The 19,434-nt window shown below is 41.4% G+C and overlaps 1 protein-coding gene across 1 annotated transcript in view; it reads right to left on the reverse strand.

Moving 5' to 3' along the window:
• Nucleotides 1–707: 707 nt before the first annotated feature.
• Nucleotides 708–19,434, reverse strand: part of KIAA1549 (KIAA1549 ortholog) — a 29,341-nt gene continuing 10,614 nt past the window's right edge. The window contains exons 4-12 of the mRNA XM_008586187.1: nt 18,368–18,456; nt 16,994–17,171; nt 15,629–15,759; nt 13,363–13,546; nt 11,755–11,814; nt 10,414–10,562; nt 6,600–6,777; nt 2,899–3,083; nt 708–1,092 (exon numbers count right to left, since the gene is read on the reverse strand). Coding sequence (XP_008584409.1) covers nt 1,081–1,092; nt 2,899–3,083; nt 6,600–6,777; nt 10,414–10,562; nt 11,755–11,814; nt 13,363–13,546; nt 15,629–15,759; nt 16,994–17,171; nt 18,368–18,456 — 1,166 coding nt within the window. The 3' untranslated portion in view covers nt 708–1,080. The remainder of the gene's footprint in view (nt 1,093–2,898; nt 3,084–6,599; nt 6,778–10,413; nt 10,563–11,754; nt 11,815–13,362; nt 13,547–15,628; nt 15,760–16,993; nt 17,172–18,367; nt 18,457–19,434) is intronic.

The following is a 19,434-nucleotide window of genomic DNA, read 5'->3' on the forward strand; positions in this document are numbered from 1 at the left end:
AAAGCCCTGGAAGGTGGAGGTCACGTGTTATTGTGTTTGTAACTTAGCCCGGTCCTGCCTGGCTCACTATGTGGTGAGTGAACATCCAGTGACTAAGGCAGCTACACCTGGCTGCCTGCAGTGCCGACAGGGAGCACCCAAGGGTGCCAGCTGTTCAGCAGCTATGGTCCCACACCAACAATGAGGTGTGGCCTGTCCCCATCAGAAGGAGCAAGTTTCCATGGGGCCAGGAGCATCCAGCCAGAGCCATTCATATCTATAAAGAGAACTTCAACAGGGTGAGAAGGGTCCAAGCTGGAGCTTTTTAGGTCATAATAACAAATAATGACTTTGGACTACAGATTAAAGAGAATACAGATAAAAGAAAGACACAGAGGATTTTTAAAAATTTATTATTGGAAATAAGAAAGGGCCATGACTCAAAACATGACAGAATGGTCTCTCCCTCTTATCATATTTCAAAACTAATCTACTCCCAGACAATATGAAGAGGTTTCTTTCTCGTTACAAGGGGAAGGGGGTGTGGATTTTAGGTCAGCAGATTTATTGTTTCCAGATGTTTGCAGCTCTGGGATTTGCTAAAGGATTTCATAGAGTAGTGACGAGGCAGTGTCGGGGGAGGGGTGAGCAGGAGGGAGAGAGGATCAGAAAGCCACATAAGCAGGAAAAAGAACTTACAGTCACAGGGGAGGACAGCATCTTTGTAAATTACCCTGCGCAATAGGCTAAAGGCCTTTCACTATTGCCACATAACCTTAGAAGAAATTTTGCTCGTGGAGTAGAGACTCTTGTTTTTAAACTAAATGAAGGTCATCTTTTTTTTTTTTATCATAAACATGACAAGATCTGTACAGTGGGTTACTACTGCACTATCAAAAGGAGACCAAGCTTCTGAAATGCTGGCGAGGTTCTGCCCTCCTAACAGAGTCAAAAGATAGTCATTCCTTCGGGGAATCCTCCATGTGGAAGACCTTTCCTATAAATATGTTGTAGAATTGTATGCACAGATCCTTGTAGCACTTGAAGGAAAAGAGTAACTCCAAGGGCTGGAAGTTCTATTTGAAACTCTGTCCATTTGATTTATAGCAACATCTGGGATGTGAAAATATTTCGGAAGTAAAAGTGAGAGAAGGAGAGAGTTTGCGGAATATCCTGTTTTGAACCCAAGAGATACTGTCCTCAGACAGTTTATTAAAGTCACAGATTAATAGATGGGCTTCTGCAAGGAGTGTTTATGTTAGGACATATGGACCACAAGAGAGCTAAATCCATAACCATCTATACTGGTTAAGTCTCTCTGTAACAATACTCTTTCACCAGAACAAAAACATTTCCAAACCTATTGTTGATCTTATTATAATGAAAGTCACACTACGAATCATTTAGTACATTAAGTACTTTTTCCCAGGTTTTTTCCATGCCATTCACTAACAACAAAATAGCCTTTAGCAGATTTATATAAATAATAAATAGGTAATACAATATTAATGTATAAAATACTCCTAATATACATGATAACCATGAGCTTACAGTTTAATGAAGATTTTTGCATTTTTTTGGTTAATTCATAGAAAAAAAGAATACTCTTCACTTACAAAAGTAAAACATTTTAGAAATAGTACAGTATTTATTTTTTCATTTCACAGGTCTAGGTTTATAATCTGCATAATTTTCTATACCAAGATAATCACCACAAAATTAAAAGATCAACAGGGCAATCCTTCATTCCTTGTTATTTTGCCTTTTGCTTGCTTGTTCTCAAACTTTTCTAGTAGAGTGAGTCCTCTAAATTTGTAAGACCCGTAGAGGTTACATGTTAATAAACACCACAGTAGCCGACTGCCACTTTCCATTCCTTTGGCAAACACGCTGACTGACAGTCACACTGTGCTACAGGTCAGCAGCTAGGGAGTTCTCTAGTACTCTGGCATGGTTTTGCTCACACCAGGTGTGCTAGATGCTGAGCAAAACTCAATTTCTTTGCTCTAAAACCCAATGTGACAGTCAAATATTATAGAAACCACTGAAACACACGTGTGAAAAGAGAATTGCTGTTTCTATAAAAACTAAGTTGAATGCTTTGGAAAGACACATGAAAGATGGCTGCTAAAAAAATTTACTGTCAGTATAGGTGAATTAATTCTAAAACACTGCAGAGTTGGGTGGGGGGGGTAGGGAGAAGTACTAAAAAAAAAAATCTAGAGAATTGTGCACTCAGGTTGCTTTGTTCTTTTCTAAAAAAACCCATACTAGAAATTGTAGCTGATACATTATGGGTGCTGTTTATCACAAGAAAGACCATATAGAATTCCTCTCAACAGACCAACACTCAAAATAAAACAGGAGACTTGGGATACATCAAAAGACTGGCAAGTAAATGTCCATTTATATATTTTAAGTTAAAATGTTTAAGGCATATAATACCAGTTTTTAATGATTAAGTGGTTTTGATCAAGGTGGATAAGTGGGTTTCCAATATGGTGCACAGAAAACAAAAAAGCTATCCAATGGAGCTGTGTATAAAAGAGATAGATACAGAGGTCTGATAAAACCTCCCATGGCTTCTGTTCTCTGAAAATATCCAGGGGTAAAACAGATCAGAATTCATACTCAGAATGAATGTGATCTTCCAACTGACCCTCTCAGAAGTAAAGTCACAATGGATCCCAGAGTTCATATCATATCTGAGCCTTTATACAACTTCATGTTCTTGGACTATATTTACTGCTACAGAAGAAACGGGGTTCCAGTAATAGACATGAAGGCAAACGGAGACCACAGGACAGCCAGAAGATTCCCTTAACAGCCCTCTCCCCCGTCTTGCAGTATCAAGAGCCTAAACTCATCCTATCCCTGCCCCAGAAAATTGCTCCTGTGAGCATGGGAGAAGAGTCTTACCTTCTGACGCTGCTGAATGTTGGCTACAGTGTCAGGCTGGAAGTCCAGCTTGTCGGTGCGGCAGAGTTTCCAGTAGAGGATGACAACAATCACCATCACCACCAGCACCGGGATGACCACGCCAACAATGACCCACAGGTTGTTGCTCTGGGACTCCGGGGACGGCCTCTTCACCCTGTCCACAGCTGCAAATGAGGAAGAAAGCTCTTTAAATAGTTCCTTTGTATTTCATTTACTAGACTAAATATGTCTTCTTCTATGAGAAACTCATAAAGTCCTTGACATTTCAGCTCAAGACAACTGGTTATAGATTATAATCTCCTGATGACAGGAAACGTGACCGAGCAAACAAACAAAACACAGAATATCACATGTGGAATACATTAGGGATCATAATGACAGGCACAATGTGTCTGCAGGCACACGGCTAATTTAACGGCAAAGCTTGGTTAATTTCAAGTCTTCTGACTTCCAGTTTATTCTACTAGCTCACCCCTAAATTCTCACTGAACAATGTTTCCATATCAAAAATGGTTCTGTACAACTTTTTTCAAAAGTGGTTCTCTTCAAAAGTGAAGAGAAAAGCAGCTACATCTCCAGAACTCAGTCATGACCACGTGTTAAGTACAGCAGTGAGTACAGGACTCGCCCTCCCAGACGTCATGAAAGCACAAGTCTGAGCTAGGAGACCTGCAGAAGGGAGCCCTTCCCCCTTCCTCCTTCCCTCACTACTCAAGTCTCCTTCTTCACAAATGGTGAAGTGTGCCGGACACAGTTCTCAAGTCGGGACACAACAGTGAACAAGCAGACAAAGTCCCTCTGGGAAGGAGAGGGAAAACTATCAAGTGCATGAATCACTAAATAGTTTTATATAGTACTCGTGCTATATAGAAGCAAAGAGCCACGAGACAGAGCATGTGCACACATGCAATCGGTTATTTCCACATCAGCGATTTCGAGATGATGAAGATGGCAATGTCCACAGCAGCATTATTCACAAAGGGCAAACGATGGAATCACCTCCATGTCCATCAATAGAAGAACAGATAAACAAAAGGTGGTATGTACGTACAACTGAATATGACTCAGCTTTCAAAAAGGAAGGAAATCCGGACGCACGCAGCATCACGGATGAACTGTGAAGACATTATGCTAAGTGAAAGAAGCCAGTCACAAAAGGACAAATATTGTATGATTCCACTTACATGAGGTACCTAGAACAAGCAAATTCATAGCAACAGAAAGAACGGTGGTTACCATGGGCTGGGGGGAGGAGGAATGTGGACTTATCATTCGGTGGGTACAAAGTTTCTGTTTGGGATGATGAAAAAGTTCTGAAAATGGAAAGTGGTCATGGTTGCACAACACTGTGAATATCTTTAATGCCACTGAATTATACACTTAAAAATAGTTAAAATGGTAAATTTTATGGTATGTATATTTCACAATTTAAAAAAATTATAAAAATGATTCTTAAGTTTTTCTAAATGAAGCTCCACTGTGCTAACTTGACATGTGAAGTCCTAAGAAGTGGTCTACGGGCATCGCCTCCATTTCCCCACCTGTGTCCCTCCCTAAGCCCTGGAAAGACGGCTTTGAATCAAAACTCCTTTATCTAAAGCAATTTAAACAAAGCAATTATTAAATTACATTTTTAAATTGCAACTACATTAATTTTTATTATATTTTTAATAAATGCAATAAACGCCCATCCTTCATAAGCTCCTTGCCCTCCCGTGCTCCCCGTGCTGGGCCTCACCCCTTCACTCTGTGCTCATCCTCTACAGGACTCAGCTCCTCTCAACATTCAATTGCTTCTCCCACAAAGGTTCCAGCCACGAAGCTCCCTAACCCCAAATGCCCCTCTCTCCTCTCTGCCCAACCTTCTCATCCCTTAGGCCATTTCATACAAACCTCCCCCAAGACAACATTAATTTCTCCTCGTCTAAGTTCTTTTGTTCTTGTTTTGTTTTGCAAATGGTGCCTTACTATTCTTTTTAAATGCCTTTTATTACATAAATGTATCATCTTGATATACTGCCCTACTTTGCTCATTAGTCTGGTCATGACACCAAGTCTCGTCTTTGCAAATACATCTTCTTCATCACGGGTGGGGGCTAAGGCTTAGGCTCTCTTCATATCCTGTAATGGTTAATACCTCCTGTGGAATCAGGCTGTACCTGCTCAAGACGTCATAACACAAATGATTCTCAGGGTTGGTTTAAGTGTGGTTTGAAACCCCTGAGAAATTGTCGAGGGAGGGAGGAAGCATTCGAAATCAAATGCTCTATAAAGAGAGCACACATGAGAGCAGACTCCTTAGTTCTAACCTGGTAAAACAGGTTAGGCAGACACTGATCAAACCTGGGCCCTGCTGTTGGCTGAGGCTTCCTTCTGCCACCAACCCTGAAACTCCAGGATTGTCACCCATATGGTTTCAGTCCAAAACTGAGGAAAGAGCGGTGCAAAACCAGATGAAAGTAGCTTTGAACGGTGCCCATATCCTATGGCAAATTACCTTTTTTAAAACGTCAAGTGCATAGCTGGAGTGGGGCACCTCTCTCCCACTGTCAGAAATGTCATACATGATGAAATGTAAGGAAGTGTTCCTGTTATGTTTTTCTCACTGCTTTGAAACAGAACACACTAATGTGCAATCATATCTCAAACACACAGACACAAACTGCCAACGGTTATTTGCTTAAACTCCCGTCCTTTTCCGTAAAAGGGAGAACGTGTGCCCATCAGCCCTGTCCTGGTTCGTCTCCAGGGACAAGTATAGATTTCACAAAGAACCTTCTGCTACTGACAATAATTGCAAAGCTGTGGTTTTTAAAAACTGCCTTTGTCTCCTACATGTTCTCTCTAAGGGATTTTTCAATATTCTCAGATGCTGAATTCCTTCTCACCATTTATTTATCCCTTTATTGTTGGGAGCAAGTTTCCCCTCATTCTTACTGCTCTCTGGATCATAAAGGGAAAAACATCCATATTAAAACAGCAGTCTGATGTGTAAAGGTTTATTTAAAGAAATACACTCTTCCATGCCTCACCTTTTCCTTGACTTTAAACACTCAGAATCTGTGAGTTGGAAAAGAGGGCACAGACAGCAGCCACTGCCAGGGGGCAGGAGCCAAGTACCTTCCAACAATAACAAAGAAATAGCAAAACACCTTCTAAACTGTGCAGTGGGTGAGGATAGGGTGGGACAGAAACAGGACTGAAAAGAGTCAGGATCAAGGACTTCTTTGTGTTGAGGCCCAGAAGGAAGCCAATAAATCCAGAGTGCACCTCCAAGCTTCCTGTGTGACTCACTGTCCCCACCAACACTCAAAATACGACACAGGAGATTTTGGAATAAATACAGAGCAAACACATTATTTTACCTAAAACAAAATTTCTAAAAAGAGAAAGAGTACAGGAGTAGAGGAAAAATATTAAAGTTGATGCAAGTTGCCATAATTCACGATAACACCACGAATACAAAATGCTAGGCAGGAAAAAGCAGCAGTGAAGGCTATAGTGACAGGCAATTGAAATCCGTAATCAAAAAAAGTCACAATATAAGTGCCACTTCATAATAAGGGTTTCAGAAATAAATCTACGCACACATCAGGATGCTTTCAACTCAGAGCTCCCTGTCAGAACGAGACTGGCTTTGGACCCCAGCACAGCACAGGTGACCACCCTCACGGACTTACGCTGGGCAATGGCGCCTTGAATTCGGTAACCCAGGATAATGGCTGCTCTCTGGAGATCTATCTTGTTAATCAGGTCTGAAGACCTGACCGCGCTGAGTCTTTCTCCATCTTGATCCTCCACAAAGTAGATGAGCTGCACAGGATTGTCATCTCCCTCCAGCCTCGACACATTTACCACCTGAAAGGTAACAGAAACTGAGCATTTTAGAAGCTCGTATTTCCAGATGCCCTTTCTCAGGTCACTTAGTCCTGACTGCATCACTCAGGATTTATTCCAATCTTCATAATAAGCTCCTTCTACCATTCAGGGTCCCAGAATCACCATGGTTCTTTCTCTTGATGAGAAGAGGGACCGTAAAAATGAAGGTACCTCTGGGCAGAATAACAAATGTGCTTCTTCTTGCTCAACATCTTCGCTGAGACAAGGGGCAGGTGAGATACACAGAACACAGGGTGGGCAAGCCCAGCAGTCTCAAATTGCTGCCAACCAGCTGCAGTGTGGCCCCCGTGTCATGGGAGGGCACTGCTGAACTCCCAACGTCAACTAGCAGGGTGAGGTACATCCCTGGTTCTCCGACAGGACTCACGGTTCTACCCAATCCCTTCCTGAGTCTATTACCATTTCCTCCCTGTTTGCTGGGGCAGGGTTTCTCAACCTTGGTTCTATGGACAGTTTGGGCCAGAAAGTTCTTTGACCTGGGGAGCATTACAGGATGGTTAGTAGCATCCCTGTCCTCCACCCTCCCAGTGCCCAATATGACAACCAAAAATGTCTCCAGACATCCCATTGTGGAGACGTGGAGGCAAAATCACCCCGACCCCACCACCATTAAGAACCACCGGTCTAGGGATAAAAACCTCATAAATTCATAATCTTGTGGGTCAAATATTACTTTGATTTATCCCAAAACTTCTCTCTCTCTGGTGTTAAAGGGCAGTCTCATACTGTTAGTAGTTCAGAATCCAGTACATCTGACATATGTACTGCTGCATAATGTGCTGCATAAATACAGCTTTTTATTTTGTTGCTATTTCTCTTAATATGCAACCATTTTATTATTGCTTTAGACTCCAGCAAAACACTGGACTAATGTGCTGAGAAAAGAATCAACAATGACTCTGAAGCTTTTATTTTACGCATGCAATTTGAATTTTTGGTCTCTACATTTGCAGTTCGCAAAATGCAGCTGCTACTTCTGCATCCACATGTGTGGATTTGTAACACCCCCCATGCTCTGGACTTGGCTGCTAGACTCCTCCTTCACCATAGGAAACCTCTGGCTAATCGACAATTTCATGATTTCACTGTGAACTCCTTCTTCCAGATCACGTCTAAAGATCCTTAAGAACACAGGTCCAAACTCTCGCCCCTTGAGAATCTGTTCTCTTTTTTTGCTTGCTGTTTTGAGGGCAGTTTCCTGAGCGCTTCTGCTCGCCAACCACCTACTCCCTCCCCAACAACTGTGCTGCACTGATGAATTTTTTCTTAGCCATTAGAACAGAATACTATCAAAGGGCTACTGAAAAGTAAATTATATCCACCTGTCTCTCTAACCTATATGCCTATTTATCCCATTCAAAAGTTCTAATAAATTTTAAAATGTTTTCTTCGTGTAGAAATCACAATCCCACATATCCAGTGATACCCACCCTCGATTACAAGATTCTACAAGCTTGTCCAGCCTGAAAGTACTAGTCAGTACATCTAATGCCAGCATCCTTTCTATGTGCCTGCTCAGATTCATATCTGGAACCCATATAAACATGGTATCACGGAGTCATCGCTTTGGGTAACATTCCCAATTTTGTTTAAACATTTTTCATTACAGAAATTATAGAACTCGTAGAAATTTTGAAAAACACATGTAAAAAAGTATATAGAATAAAAGGAAAATCACCTGAAATTCAACCAAAGAAAATCACTGTAAACATCTTGGCATATTTCCTTCCACTCTTTTTTTCCCCTATGAATTTTATAATAATATTTGGACTATACTGCATACATCCTTTTGTATCCTCCCTTCCCTTAAGCATCTTTCTATATCACTCATTAATTCAAAAAAAAAAAGGGTACATTAATATTCCAACATATAAAGATTTACTACTCAACCATTCTCCAATTGCTGCACATTTAGGCTGTTTCAACATTTGCACTCTACAAACTAGGTTTTGATGAAGAGCCCTGTACACCTGTACACAAATCCTTGTCTACATCTTCATGTTGGGTTACTCAAAGAGGAAAGAGAAGAACAGAGTTTGTAAGCAATCTAGTCCAGGTAGCTTGGTTAACTTTCACAAACACGATATTCCTACCTTAGGGAGCTTGCATATCTAATTTAGCACCTTATTACACAGTTTTATGGTGCTCTGTAACTGTTTTATGTGCATAAATTAACCCACACCCAGATCTTGAACTCTATGAAGCCACAGGCTGTTGAATAAGGCAAACCTTTTATAATTCATTTTCATTTTTATTCTTTGTTTTATACCTATTTAATGGTTATTCTCAATTTTAATTAGTTTTAAATTTTCTCTATATTTACTGCATCTGGCAAAGGAACTATTTTAGAAACCTAAGAACCACATTTCTAGGAGGGGGAAACAAAGAGCAAAGTTGAGAGGGAAAAACTTGGTAAAAGGATTGGAGGATGATGATGCCAATTCTAGGCAAAACTGCCACCCTCCCCTTACCCAATGTCATTGTCACATCTTTTTCTCTAATGCCTCTAAACCACCCACATTCCCACCCCTGCCCATAAACCCCACACCCTGAACCTCAGAGTTTCACCCTGGTTTCCTGTTTCTGAAATGCCATAGCTTGAAATATCCCATTTTCCTAGATCTACAAGTCAGCGGTTAGTAAAGAAAAAAACTCCACATAATTCATATGGAGAATGAAATAAATGACACCCCAACCATCAATTTTCTGTGAGTGCAGTCGGTTCTCCACATCCACGGGTTCCACATCTGTGGATTCAACCAATCATGGATCGAAAATATTTGAAAAAAAATTGCACCTGTTCTGAACATGTGCAGACTTTTTTCCCTCTTGTCATTATTCTCTAAACAATACAGTATCACAACCATTTACATAGCACTTACACTGTATTCAGTATTATAAGTAACCTGGAGATGAAGTAAAGTATACGGGAGGATGTGCGTAGGTCATATGCAAATGCCACACCATTTTATATCACAGACTTGAGCATCTGCAGATCTTGGAATCTGTGGGGATCCTAGAACCAATGCCCAATAGATACAGAGGGACAACTGTATGTGCATTTTAAAATGGGTCCCTTTTCAATTCAAACATATCTGTTCAGTGTAACCTGTCTGCCAGTTTACCGAAGTAGAGATTTTGAGTAATATGAGACAACTGGGCTGGTTGGAGGCAGATGAAATGCCAGAATACAGGACAGACAACTTTCCTCTTTTTGAAGGCCTCTTCCAGAAGGATTTATCTCTATGATGCTATCAATAATACTTCCCATTTCTTAAAATAGGCTACATTTTTGGTAATTACAAAGCTACCTTATGAAAAATAAGATCGTGTAAGAGTATGGCAACCCAGTAACACAATTCTTCTGCCATGCTCCCCAAGGTCTACTGTAATACCCAACCACTTACTAAGGACTCAGTACATGTGTCCAGACTCTAGCTGAACTGAAATGCAGCCACATCCCGCAGCTACCTAACACCGTAATCAGTAGAAATCAGAATTTTCTCGTGGCGCTTTCCATTTGCATGGAAACACAGCAGGTTTTTACATGTCTCTCTCTCCCTTCTCCCCTCCTCCTTTGACCTCCTGGAGTACCTGCACCACGCTGTTCCCGGCAGTGACAGTGGCCCTTCTCCACATGCGCCTTCTGGAGGAAACCTCACTCAGCAGCTGGGCCAGTTTGCGCTCCATCTCAGCCTGGAACACCTCATTCTGGAGCTGCTTCTCCACCACGCCCAGGAGGACTGCGTGTTGAAAGGAAACACATGCAGCACCCAACACAAGTCAGTGGTGGAGAGGAAAAGTGTGTGTGTGTGTGTGTGTGTGTACATGTGCATGAGAAAATAATACAGGATTACTATAAAATAACAATTTCTAGAGAGGGGACATTAAAGGTAGAAAAGGTGACAGTGAGAGCCCAAGAAGTGGAGCTCATAAGTCTTATCTACAGCTCCAAGCAGACTGGTGGCCTGAAGTCCCCTGAACTCAGCACTGCAGGAGCTTGGGAGCAAAGAGCCCCTACAGAAGATCAAGCATTTTGTCTGTACTCATCTCCAAACTTCTTGAAAGAGTGTGAGTTCATATCTCATCTTAAGACAGACTCACAAACTAACTTGAGGAAAGGGTGCCCGCCTGTCTTCAGTTACCTGCCATAAGATCAAGATCATCTAAGCAGATAATTGGCTTATCAGCACAGTCGAGGGGGAAACAGCAAGTGCTTTTTGGTCAGAACTGGTTCCAATCCACTTCAAGACACAAGCACGGGCAAGTCACCTAATCGCTATGAAAATTACCTGGAAAATGGGGCCAGAGCACCATGCAAAGAGGTGGGGCCTTTACAAAGGAGACTGTATGTTGAGCAAGGAGAACTCACCGGGTACGGGAACCCCGTAAATGGTGACTTCTGCTACTCTACATGCGCTCTCCCCAAAAACCAGTTTCTATGCTGCTTACACGCTGGGCACCCAGTGAGTCTGTAAGACTTTTGTGTAACAGGTCAGAAAGCCTTTTTCTGAAACCATAGCTCTAAATATCTGACCCAGGCCCTCAAGACAAAAACAAAAAAAACCTTCCTATTTGCTCACTGAGCTACCTTACTTGTCCTTATAAAACCAAACAAATAATATATTTAGAAAATAAAAGCAATCTTTGCTTCTGAACCTCATCCTGTTCTGGGTTGGAAGATTGTCAGTTCCTGTTAGACTCTGCCCTGGACTTGACGTATGAATTTTAAAGAAAGTCTGTCCTTTTTGTGCCATAACTCAGTGGGATGCATTCCCACAGCCAAATTGGAATCCCTTTCTCATTCATTCTTTGCCAAGAGTTCAAGGTACCTTTTGCCCTAAATTTAGGAAACAGAAAAGGCGTTATCATTCCCAATACGCCGCATAGACTTCTTCTTAACGATTCTCAAAACATTACGTAAGTCAAACGTACCTGTTCTGACCCAAGAGGACTTCAACAACTGAGATAAGTTGAGCTGTGGGTACTGGAAGGCTACAAAAAAGGAAAGAGGGAAGGAGAAAACTCTGTAAAAAACATGTTTGCAACAGTCAGAAAGGTTCTGGGGAGTAGTGGGTACATTACAACACACTGTCTTTCCTCCACCATTCAGCTCTGATTATGGAAGAACAAAATGCCAGATTAGCACGAAGACACAGACAGTCAGCAGCTTCTAAACACATTAGTCTCAAGGCGAAAGAGAGGGATGGGAAGAAATACAGGGGCTGCTCCGGCCAAGTCATGGGACACTGCTTCACAGAGAGATCACCCACAAGTTCTCCTTGAAATGTCACTGTTCTAGAGCAATGCATTTCCACACTGTGCTCTTCAAAGCCCTCGGCTTTCCCAGCAATGACTCAGGGTGAAGTGACCGCATGTCCCGGCTTGCTCCGGACAGTCCCAGTGTGCCCCTGTTGCCTGGCATACTTATTATGTTAGTCATACATGCATCCCACATAACCAAAAGTTGCTATTTGTAAATAACAACTTTATCCCTGTCTACTTTTGCATTTTACAAGTTATTCTCTTTAATTAACAGTACACTAAAATACATTCAGTACCATAAAGCCATGTGGCTGCTCCATTTTGAAAAACAATTCGATTTATTTTTCGCTTGTCTTCAATTCTGTAATCTACTGTTTTTTGAAATAAACATTCTCCCCAACACCTGCCCCTACCACCTCCATTTGCACTGTGAATCTAATTGCTTCAGCTGGGGAGAAAGGTTTTGCTTATTTTCATTTATTATCTTTTTTACTTTTAAATTTACAAACAGTAAAATTCACTTTTTTTGGCATACAGTTTTATGGATTTTGATAAATGCATTTGGTTGCATAATCACTACTACAATGAAGATACTGAACAGTTTCCTCGCCCCCTGGAAACTGTCCTCTGCTACCCTCTGCAGTCAAACTTTCCTCCCACCCTTAACCTCTGACAACACTTCTCCACCTCTATAGTTTTGCCTTGCCCAGAATTGGCGTACTTTTTAATAGTGCCCCTTTACTCTCAAAAGAGAATAAAAGCGAGACACATGCATGAGGAGGGACCTGCAAGCCCACCCTGGCTTGAATCTGACAAGTTCCAATTTATCTGATTTATACTCTGGAGTTCAGTCAAGTATTTAGTTTGAAAAAAGAGGTCCCAGTGAAAACATGCTGTATGATACTACAGTGGTAGATACATATCATCACGCATTTGTCCAAACCCATAGAATGCACAGCACCACGTGTGGACCCTAACATACACTATGGACTCTGGATGATAATGATGTGTTATGTTAATGCAGGCTCTCCAGCTGTAACAAATGCACCACTCTGGTGGGGTATGCTGATAATGCTGGAGGTTACGCATGTATTGGGGGCAGGGGGTCCATGGGAAACCTCCGTACCTTCAGATCAAATTTGTGTGTGAACCCAAAAATCACTCTTAAAAAATTAGTCTTTAAAAAAGATTTTACAATTTTTAGAAAATGTTAGAAGTTCCACCAACAAAAACATCCTCAGCCACTTCCCCAACACTTCAAAGGCATGCAGTACTTACGTTCCGCGATCTGCAACACCGGGTACCCCAGATAGAAACTGAACTCCACCACACTCAAGTTCCTGAGCAGCTCACTCACTTCTGACCCGTTCAAATATCCTTGTGTGCTTTTAACAGCAAAGATAATATTCACTGGGCCCCGCCGAGGAGCCAGCCTTGAGGATCCCACGGTGATATTCAAGATCTGAAAGAATGAAGTTAGAATAAGTTTCTAAAATACATTAAAACATTCAGCTGAAAGCCTGGCTATAACTTCCCTCTTACAAGTTCCCCCATGGATTTTTTTAAAAGGAGGTATAAAGTTTTTAAAGGAAGAGTAAATGGCTTTCTAACTTGGTTCCCTTTTGCAAGACTTTAAATGCTCAGTTCATTGAAAATATTTTTTACATTAAGTGATGAACTGAACACATGTATTTATAGCCTCTCTCTCTCTCTCTCCCTCCCACCCCAAATCCCACTGAAATAACAATAAGTTGAACAAAGGGGAATAAATCCACAGCAGCACTGAGAATAGAAGAAAACCAGAGATTCTGTCAAATTTCTGGAAGATGGAGAAAGGACAGGATCATGTTGATAAAAACCAGAACTAGGGGAAGTGAGACCCAAACGTACACAGGCACAGACCACAGCAGAGCTGAGAGCCATTCTCCCCAAGACGGCCAGAGAGACTCCCTGGCAGAGATCACAGGAAGGAGACCAAGGGTAAGATACGGATGGAGACCAGAATAATTAATGAAAAGAACGTGCCAGAGAGCTGAGTCAACTGCCCTCCCTCCTCTTTCCTCTCTAACAGCCACACCCAGGCCAGTGCAGAGGCGCTAGCAGCTACCGCATCTTCACCCAGAAGAGCCCAAAGAACTGCTCCCTGAGGAAAGTGAACCCCTGCCTAAGAGGACAAAAAGACCTTCTATGGGTCTGGGCCCCAAGCAAGAAGGTGGTAAGAGCCTGAGATGACTCCAGTGCACACCAGTGCACACGAGACAAAGAGGGAAAGAAAACGAGAGAAAGGGCAGCTCTGCCATGAAAAACACACCAAGGTGCTCCATCCCCAAAGGAAAAACCTCCTTATCTGGACACTGAGGGGTGGTGGGGGTCCAAGTCTGCCAGTCTCTGACCACAGCCTGCTCTGTGAGAGAGAAGCCTGTACGGTATACTCCACCCAGTGCTCCGATGAGTTCTCCCATCAGGAGACTGGGCTGACATAGAACCAGTCCACAGCTGAAGGGGAAAGCTGGACATGCTACCGAAATGAACAACCTGGTTCTTATTCCTAACAAGCAATGGTCTCCAGACATTTACGGAAATCTAGCAAGCAAAGGACCAAGATCAACACACAGAACAATGGCTGCAGAGAAAACAGAGTTAATTCAGGAAACGGAAGACAAATTTTTGAAAAATCTAATTAATGTCCTTGGAGTCTTTTTTTTTGGCAGCTGGCTGCTAAGGGGATCCAAACCATGGACACTGGTGTTGTAACACTGCACTCTAACCAACTGAGCTAGGTCCTCAGAGACCTTCAAGGTGACATCACATCACCATTTGAGATGATGCTACCTCACTGCAGGAAAGGCTGCAAGGAAAACACAGCAAAGAACAACGAAAAAAATGATGGCTAAAAAACACTCACTAGACAGATTCAATAACATAACGGACACAGCTGAAGAATAAATTAATGACTTGGAGGACAAAATTTAGAAAATCTGTAAAATAAAGAACAGAAAAAAGAGAGATGGAAAATAGGAGGAAAAAATAAGAAAGGTGCATGGAAGGTGCATCCAGGAGTGCCAAAATCGTAGAGAGAACAAAGAATACGTAGGAAAAACAAAAAAACAAAGAAATATAAAGACAGTGGTAGTTTCCATACAATACATACAGAGCCAGTTCTTTGATTAGTAACTATATCCTTTGTGTTTAGAGTGAAGCACTGCACCTCATGGTATCCATAATATGAAAACACCAGTGCATTTAGGCATCCCCATTGGATATGCAGGTTGATACCATTCCTTTTCAGAACATTCTTGAATTTCCTGCATATGGTCATCTCTCTTCCACTCACCATATCTGAGCTCCCTTGCTATATGCTACTCTGCAATCCTCAAAGATGCTCAGCCATTCATGCTGTGCAGACTCCATGCCATGACCCATAGGAACCGGATTTCCTCCACTGGAGCGAATAAGTGTTGAGTGCATCTTACATGTAACACTGTGAAGCAATTTCCCCTTTAAAGGGAAAAGCATTCTGCGCTGCATGCACTGATATTCTCACCTGCACTGTGAGGTTATACGTCCCCAGGTGGTGTTTTCTCACTTCATAGAGGGCTGTCATCAGACCTTTTTCGATTTGCTGGGTGAAGTTGCAGAAGCCAGTATCCACACTCGGAGGCACAAACTGAAGTACTGAAAAAAGAAGGACAGCCATCAAAGTCCCATGAACTAGGCACTTCTTAAGTATTAAGGAATGAAGAGAGGGAAAAACAGTACCTAAGTTATTATGAATTAGTATCTAAATAGTTTCTAAATTACTAGATAATTCACCCATAGCATGGAAATAAGTACTATGATGTATTATTTCTATGTATCATCTCATGGAAATATAGGAAGCCAACTTTGCACTAAATAAATACAGGCAAAGTGAAGGTGACTGGTACTGAAAAAGACCTAGGATAACAATTTGACCATCAAAAGACTCAACTGACTGATGTATTTCAAATTTATATAAATTCATTTGAGATGAATTCTTAAGTATTAATTGGTGAAATGACATGATATCTGGAATTGCTCTAAAACAAGAGTGCCCTCAAAAGAATTCATGGGGGATAGACAAAACAAAATTGATAAAATGTTGATAATTTTTGAAGCTTAGTGACAGGCATATGTTTGATTATTTTGTTATTTTCTCTACTTTTGCATATGTTTGAAAATGTTCATAATAAAAAGTTAAATATGATATTATGGAGTTACTGTTAATTTTAGAGCATGTGATATATTAAGGATAGACGTATGTGTGTATGCATATATACGTATGTATGTATGTGTATGTGTGTGTGTGTGTATGTGTTTAATAGTTCTTAAATTTGAGAAGCAGAGGCCGAAATATTTACAGGTGAGATGATACGATGCCTGAGATTTACTACAAAACAACGTGAGAGGAAGACAAGTAGATGGCAGTGCAGCTGTAACAAGACTGGCGGAGAGCTGAAAATTGTTGAAGCCCACGATGGATACATGCAGCGTCATTAAACTATTCTGGGGGCCGGCCCGGTGGCGCACTGCTACAGTGCGCCGCTTGGGAAGTGCGGCGGCGCTCCCGCCGAGGGTTCGGATCCCACATACAGACCGGTTCCCGCTCACTGGCTGAGCGAGGTGTGGGAGCAACACCGAGGGTTGCGATCCCGTTGCCGGTCCCAGTCCGGTACGGGCACGACGCTGAGGGTTGCGATCCGTTGCCGGTCACAAAAAAAGAGACAAAAAGGAAAAAAAAAAAAAAACTATTCTGTGTATTTTTGCATACACTTGAAATTCTCCATAACTATAAAGTTTTTAATTAAATAATAAATTCAAAAAGTAATACTCCCCCCAAATGTTAAAATGAATTCTATTTACAAATCAAAACAATGCTCAGTCATCTCACCTGTTTGAACTTGGAACCTGGACTCTGGCACGAGGAAAGAAGGTTTCACAGAGAGAATTAAAGGAGTTTGGTCACGCACAAGTTTACTATTTATAAGTACATTGATGACTGATATTGCCGTGTAAACAAAAGGACCAGATGTTACCAGAAAAGTGAAGTCAGTGAACAGTTCATAAACCTAGGGAAATAAAAAATACAAAAGACAATTCAAACTTAGAGGGAGCTGTGTTGAATAGAAAAATAATAAAGTACAACAAGGTAAAAAAAATTAATTGGTAGTTTAAAGTGAAGGGGTAGTGCTTCACAGATAATCAAAATTCTGACTATCCCTTTTACACTCTGTCAGCCTTCTCAAAAATCACACAAAATTACAAGGGCACCAAAAAAAAGAAAAATGGCCAATAATATTAACTAAATAATGAGTTATGGAAAATTCAAGGTTTTTGTAGTATTTAAATCACATAGAAAGGAACACTTATTCTATTGAGCAGTACTGTCCAAAATAAATAAAACAGGAGCCACATACACAACTTTAAAATTTCTAGCAGCCATATTAAAAAACATAAGAAGAAACAGGTGAAATTAATTTCAGATATATTTTATTTAACCCAATATGAGGGTACTTCAAAAAGTTCATGGTAAAATAGAATTAAAATATAATCTAAATCTTTCCATAAACTTTTGAAGATCCCTCATATATCTGAAATATCATTTCAACTTGTAGTCAAAAAAACTATGAATGAGATATTTTACATTCCTTTGTTCACTGTCACTGCGCTTTTGAAAGCTGGCGAGCATTTTACACCTAGAGCACATCTCAATTCCAAGCAGCCCTGTTTCTCGTGCCCCACAACTACAGGTGGCTCATGGAACTGGTCCTGGATGGTGCACCTAGAGCTTGGCTTGCTGAGCTCTTGGGAGGAGGAGGCATCTGCATGGGGTCCAGTACAGAGATGTGGAAATCTACCTCTATCTCACTGCATGTACAGAAAGACGCATAAGGACTCACTCTAAAATCTAATTTAACTCCAATCCAAGTCCGTTAATGTAAACCAAGGGAAGCAAAATCATGCAGGTCATCACCCCAGACTCTGCTGCCTCTGGTCTGACAGCCCCTTTGTTCCAACTCTGTCAACACCCTCCCTCCCCCACCCACCCCCAGACTAAATCTAACCTCATCTGGGGTCAGGAAAGGCTTCCCTGATGCAGTGAACTTTTAGTGAAGACACAGAGTTTGAGTGGGAATTAACCAGGAAAAGAGAAGGAAGAGAGGAAAGAAAATGATTCCACAGCCATCATCCCTGCCTTCAACCCAGGATCTTGCATCAGCCTCGGTAGTGACAGACGTCAGACTTTCGAGCTGCAGAGACTCACCTTCAGCTCCACCACACGGTTGAAGTGAATCCTCAACACTTCCTTGATTGATGTAATGATGTACTCCTGCACAGCTCTTCGGGCCAGCACTACAAATTAAAGCCAACCACCAAATACATTTTAGTGTCATTATGAATAACGGAGGCATCACACTTCTGGACCCCAGGCAGAGCCTGTGCTCAAGTGTGCTAGTGGCCTATTTTGTAAAATAAGGCCCACGTTAGAACAGAACAGAGTTTAAGGATCTACTGCTGCTATCTACCTTCAGTGGGATAACGGTGGAGACTTTGAAGGTACCAGGTAAACTGTGCACAGCCTCAGCTCAACATGCTAAGGAAACCCTCTTTACCCTGGTGGGTGAGATCAGGAATCAGCAGCTATGACCCAGCCAGTGGACATAGCTTCATGTTTTCATTTGCACCTGGACAAAACAGTAGGTTGTCTCTTGGCTATACCCCTAATGGCAAAACATGAGGCTTTGAAAGCCCTCAGAAGTAGTATGTTAAAAGGCCCTAAGATATAACTCAACAAAACTAGACGACATCTTCCTCTATAACATGAGATCTCCTACCCCAACTTTTCGAAACAGCTGGCAGAGAGTTTTTATCACTAATAATGGGGAAAAATAGATGTTCACAATTCCCATATATTAAAATTTTATGTAGGAAATAAAATCTTTCTCATACCAAGTGTAGTTCTGTTTAACTTGCTTCACATCTAAAAACTTCCACTTAAAAATCTGTATTACTAGGTAAGCCCGTTTATCAGTGCTTAGTAAGCATTTAATAAGCTCACCCTACTTTTCCCTGTTATTTTTTCTTTCCTCTTCCATCGATTTCCCATAATGCAGAATGAGAATACATTCGATATTATTATTCAGTTTTCCATTTCCTGATCTTAATTTTTAAATCTGGAGACGGAATCACTCTGCATTCTTCATTCTTTTTTTTTTTTTTTTTTTCCTTTTTTCGTGTCCGGCAATGGATCACAACCCTCAGTGTCGCGCCCATACCGGACCGGGACCGGCAACGGGATCGCAACCCTCGGTGTTGCGCCCACACCTCGCT

This window comes from Galeopterus variegatus, unplaced genomic scaffold (assembly GCF_000696425.1).
Source record: "Galeopterus variegatus unplaced genomic scaffold, G_variegatus-3.0.2 Scaffold3862, whole genome shotgun sequence".
Lineage (NCBI taxonomy): Eukaryota > Metazoa > Chordata > Mammalia > Dermoptera > Cynocephalidae > Galeopterus > Galeopterus variegatus.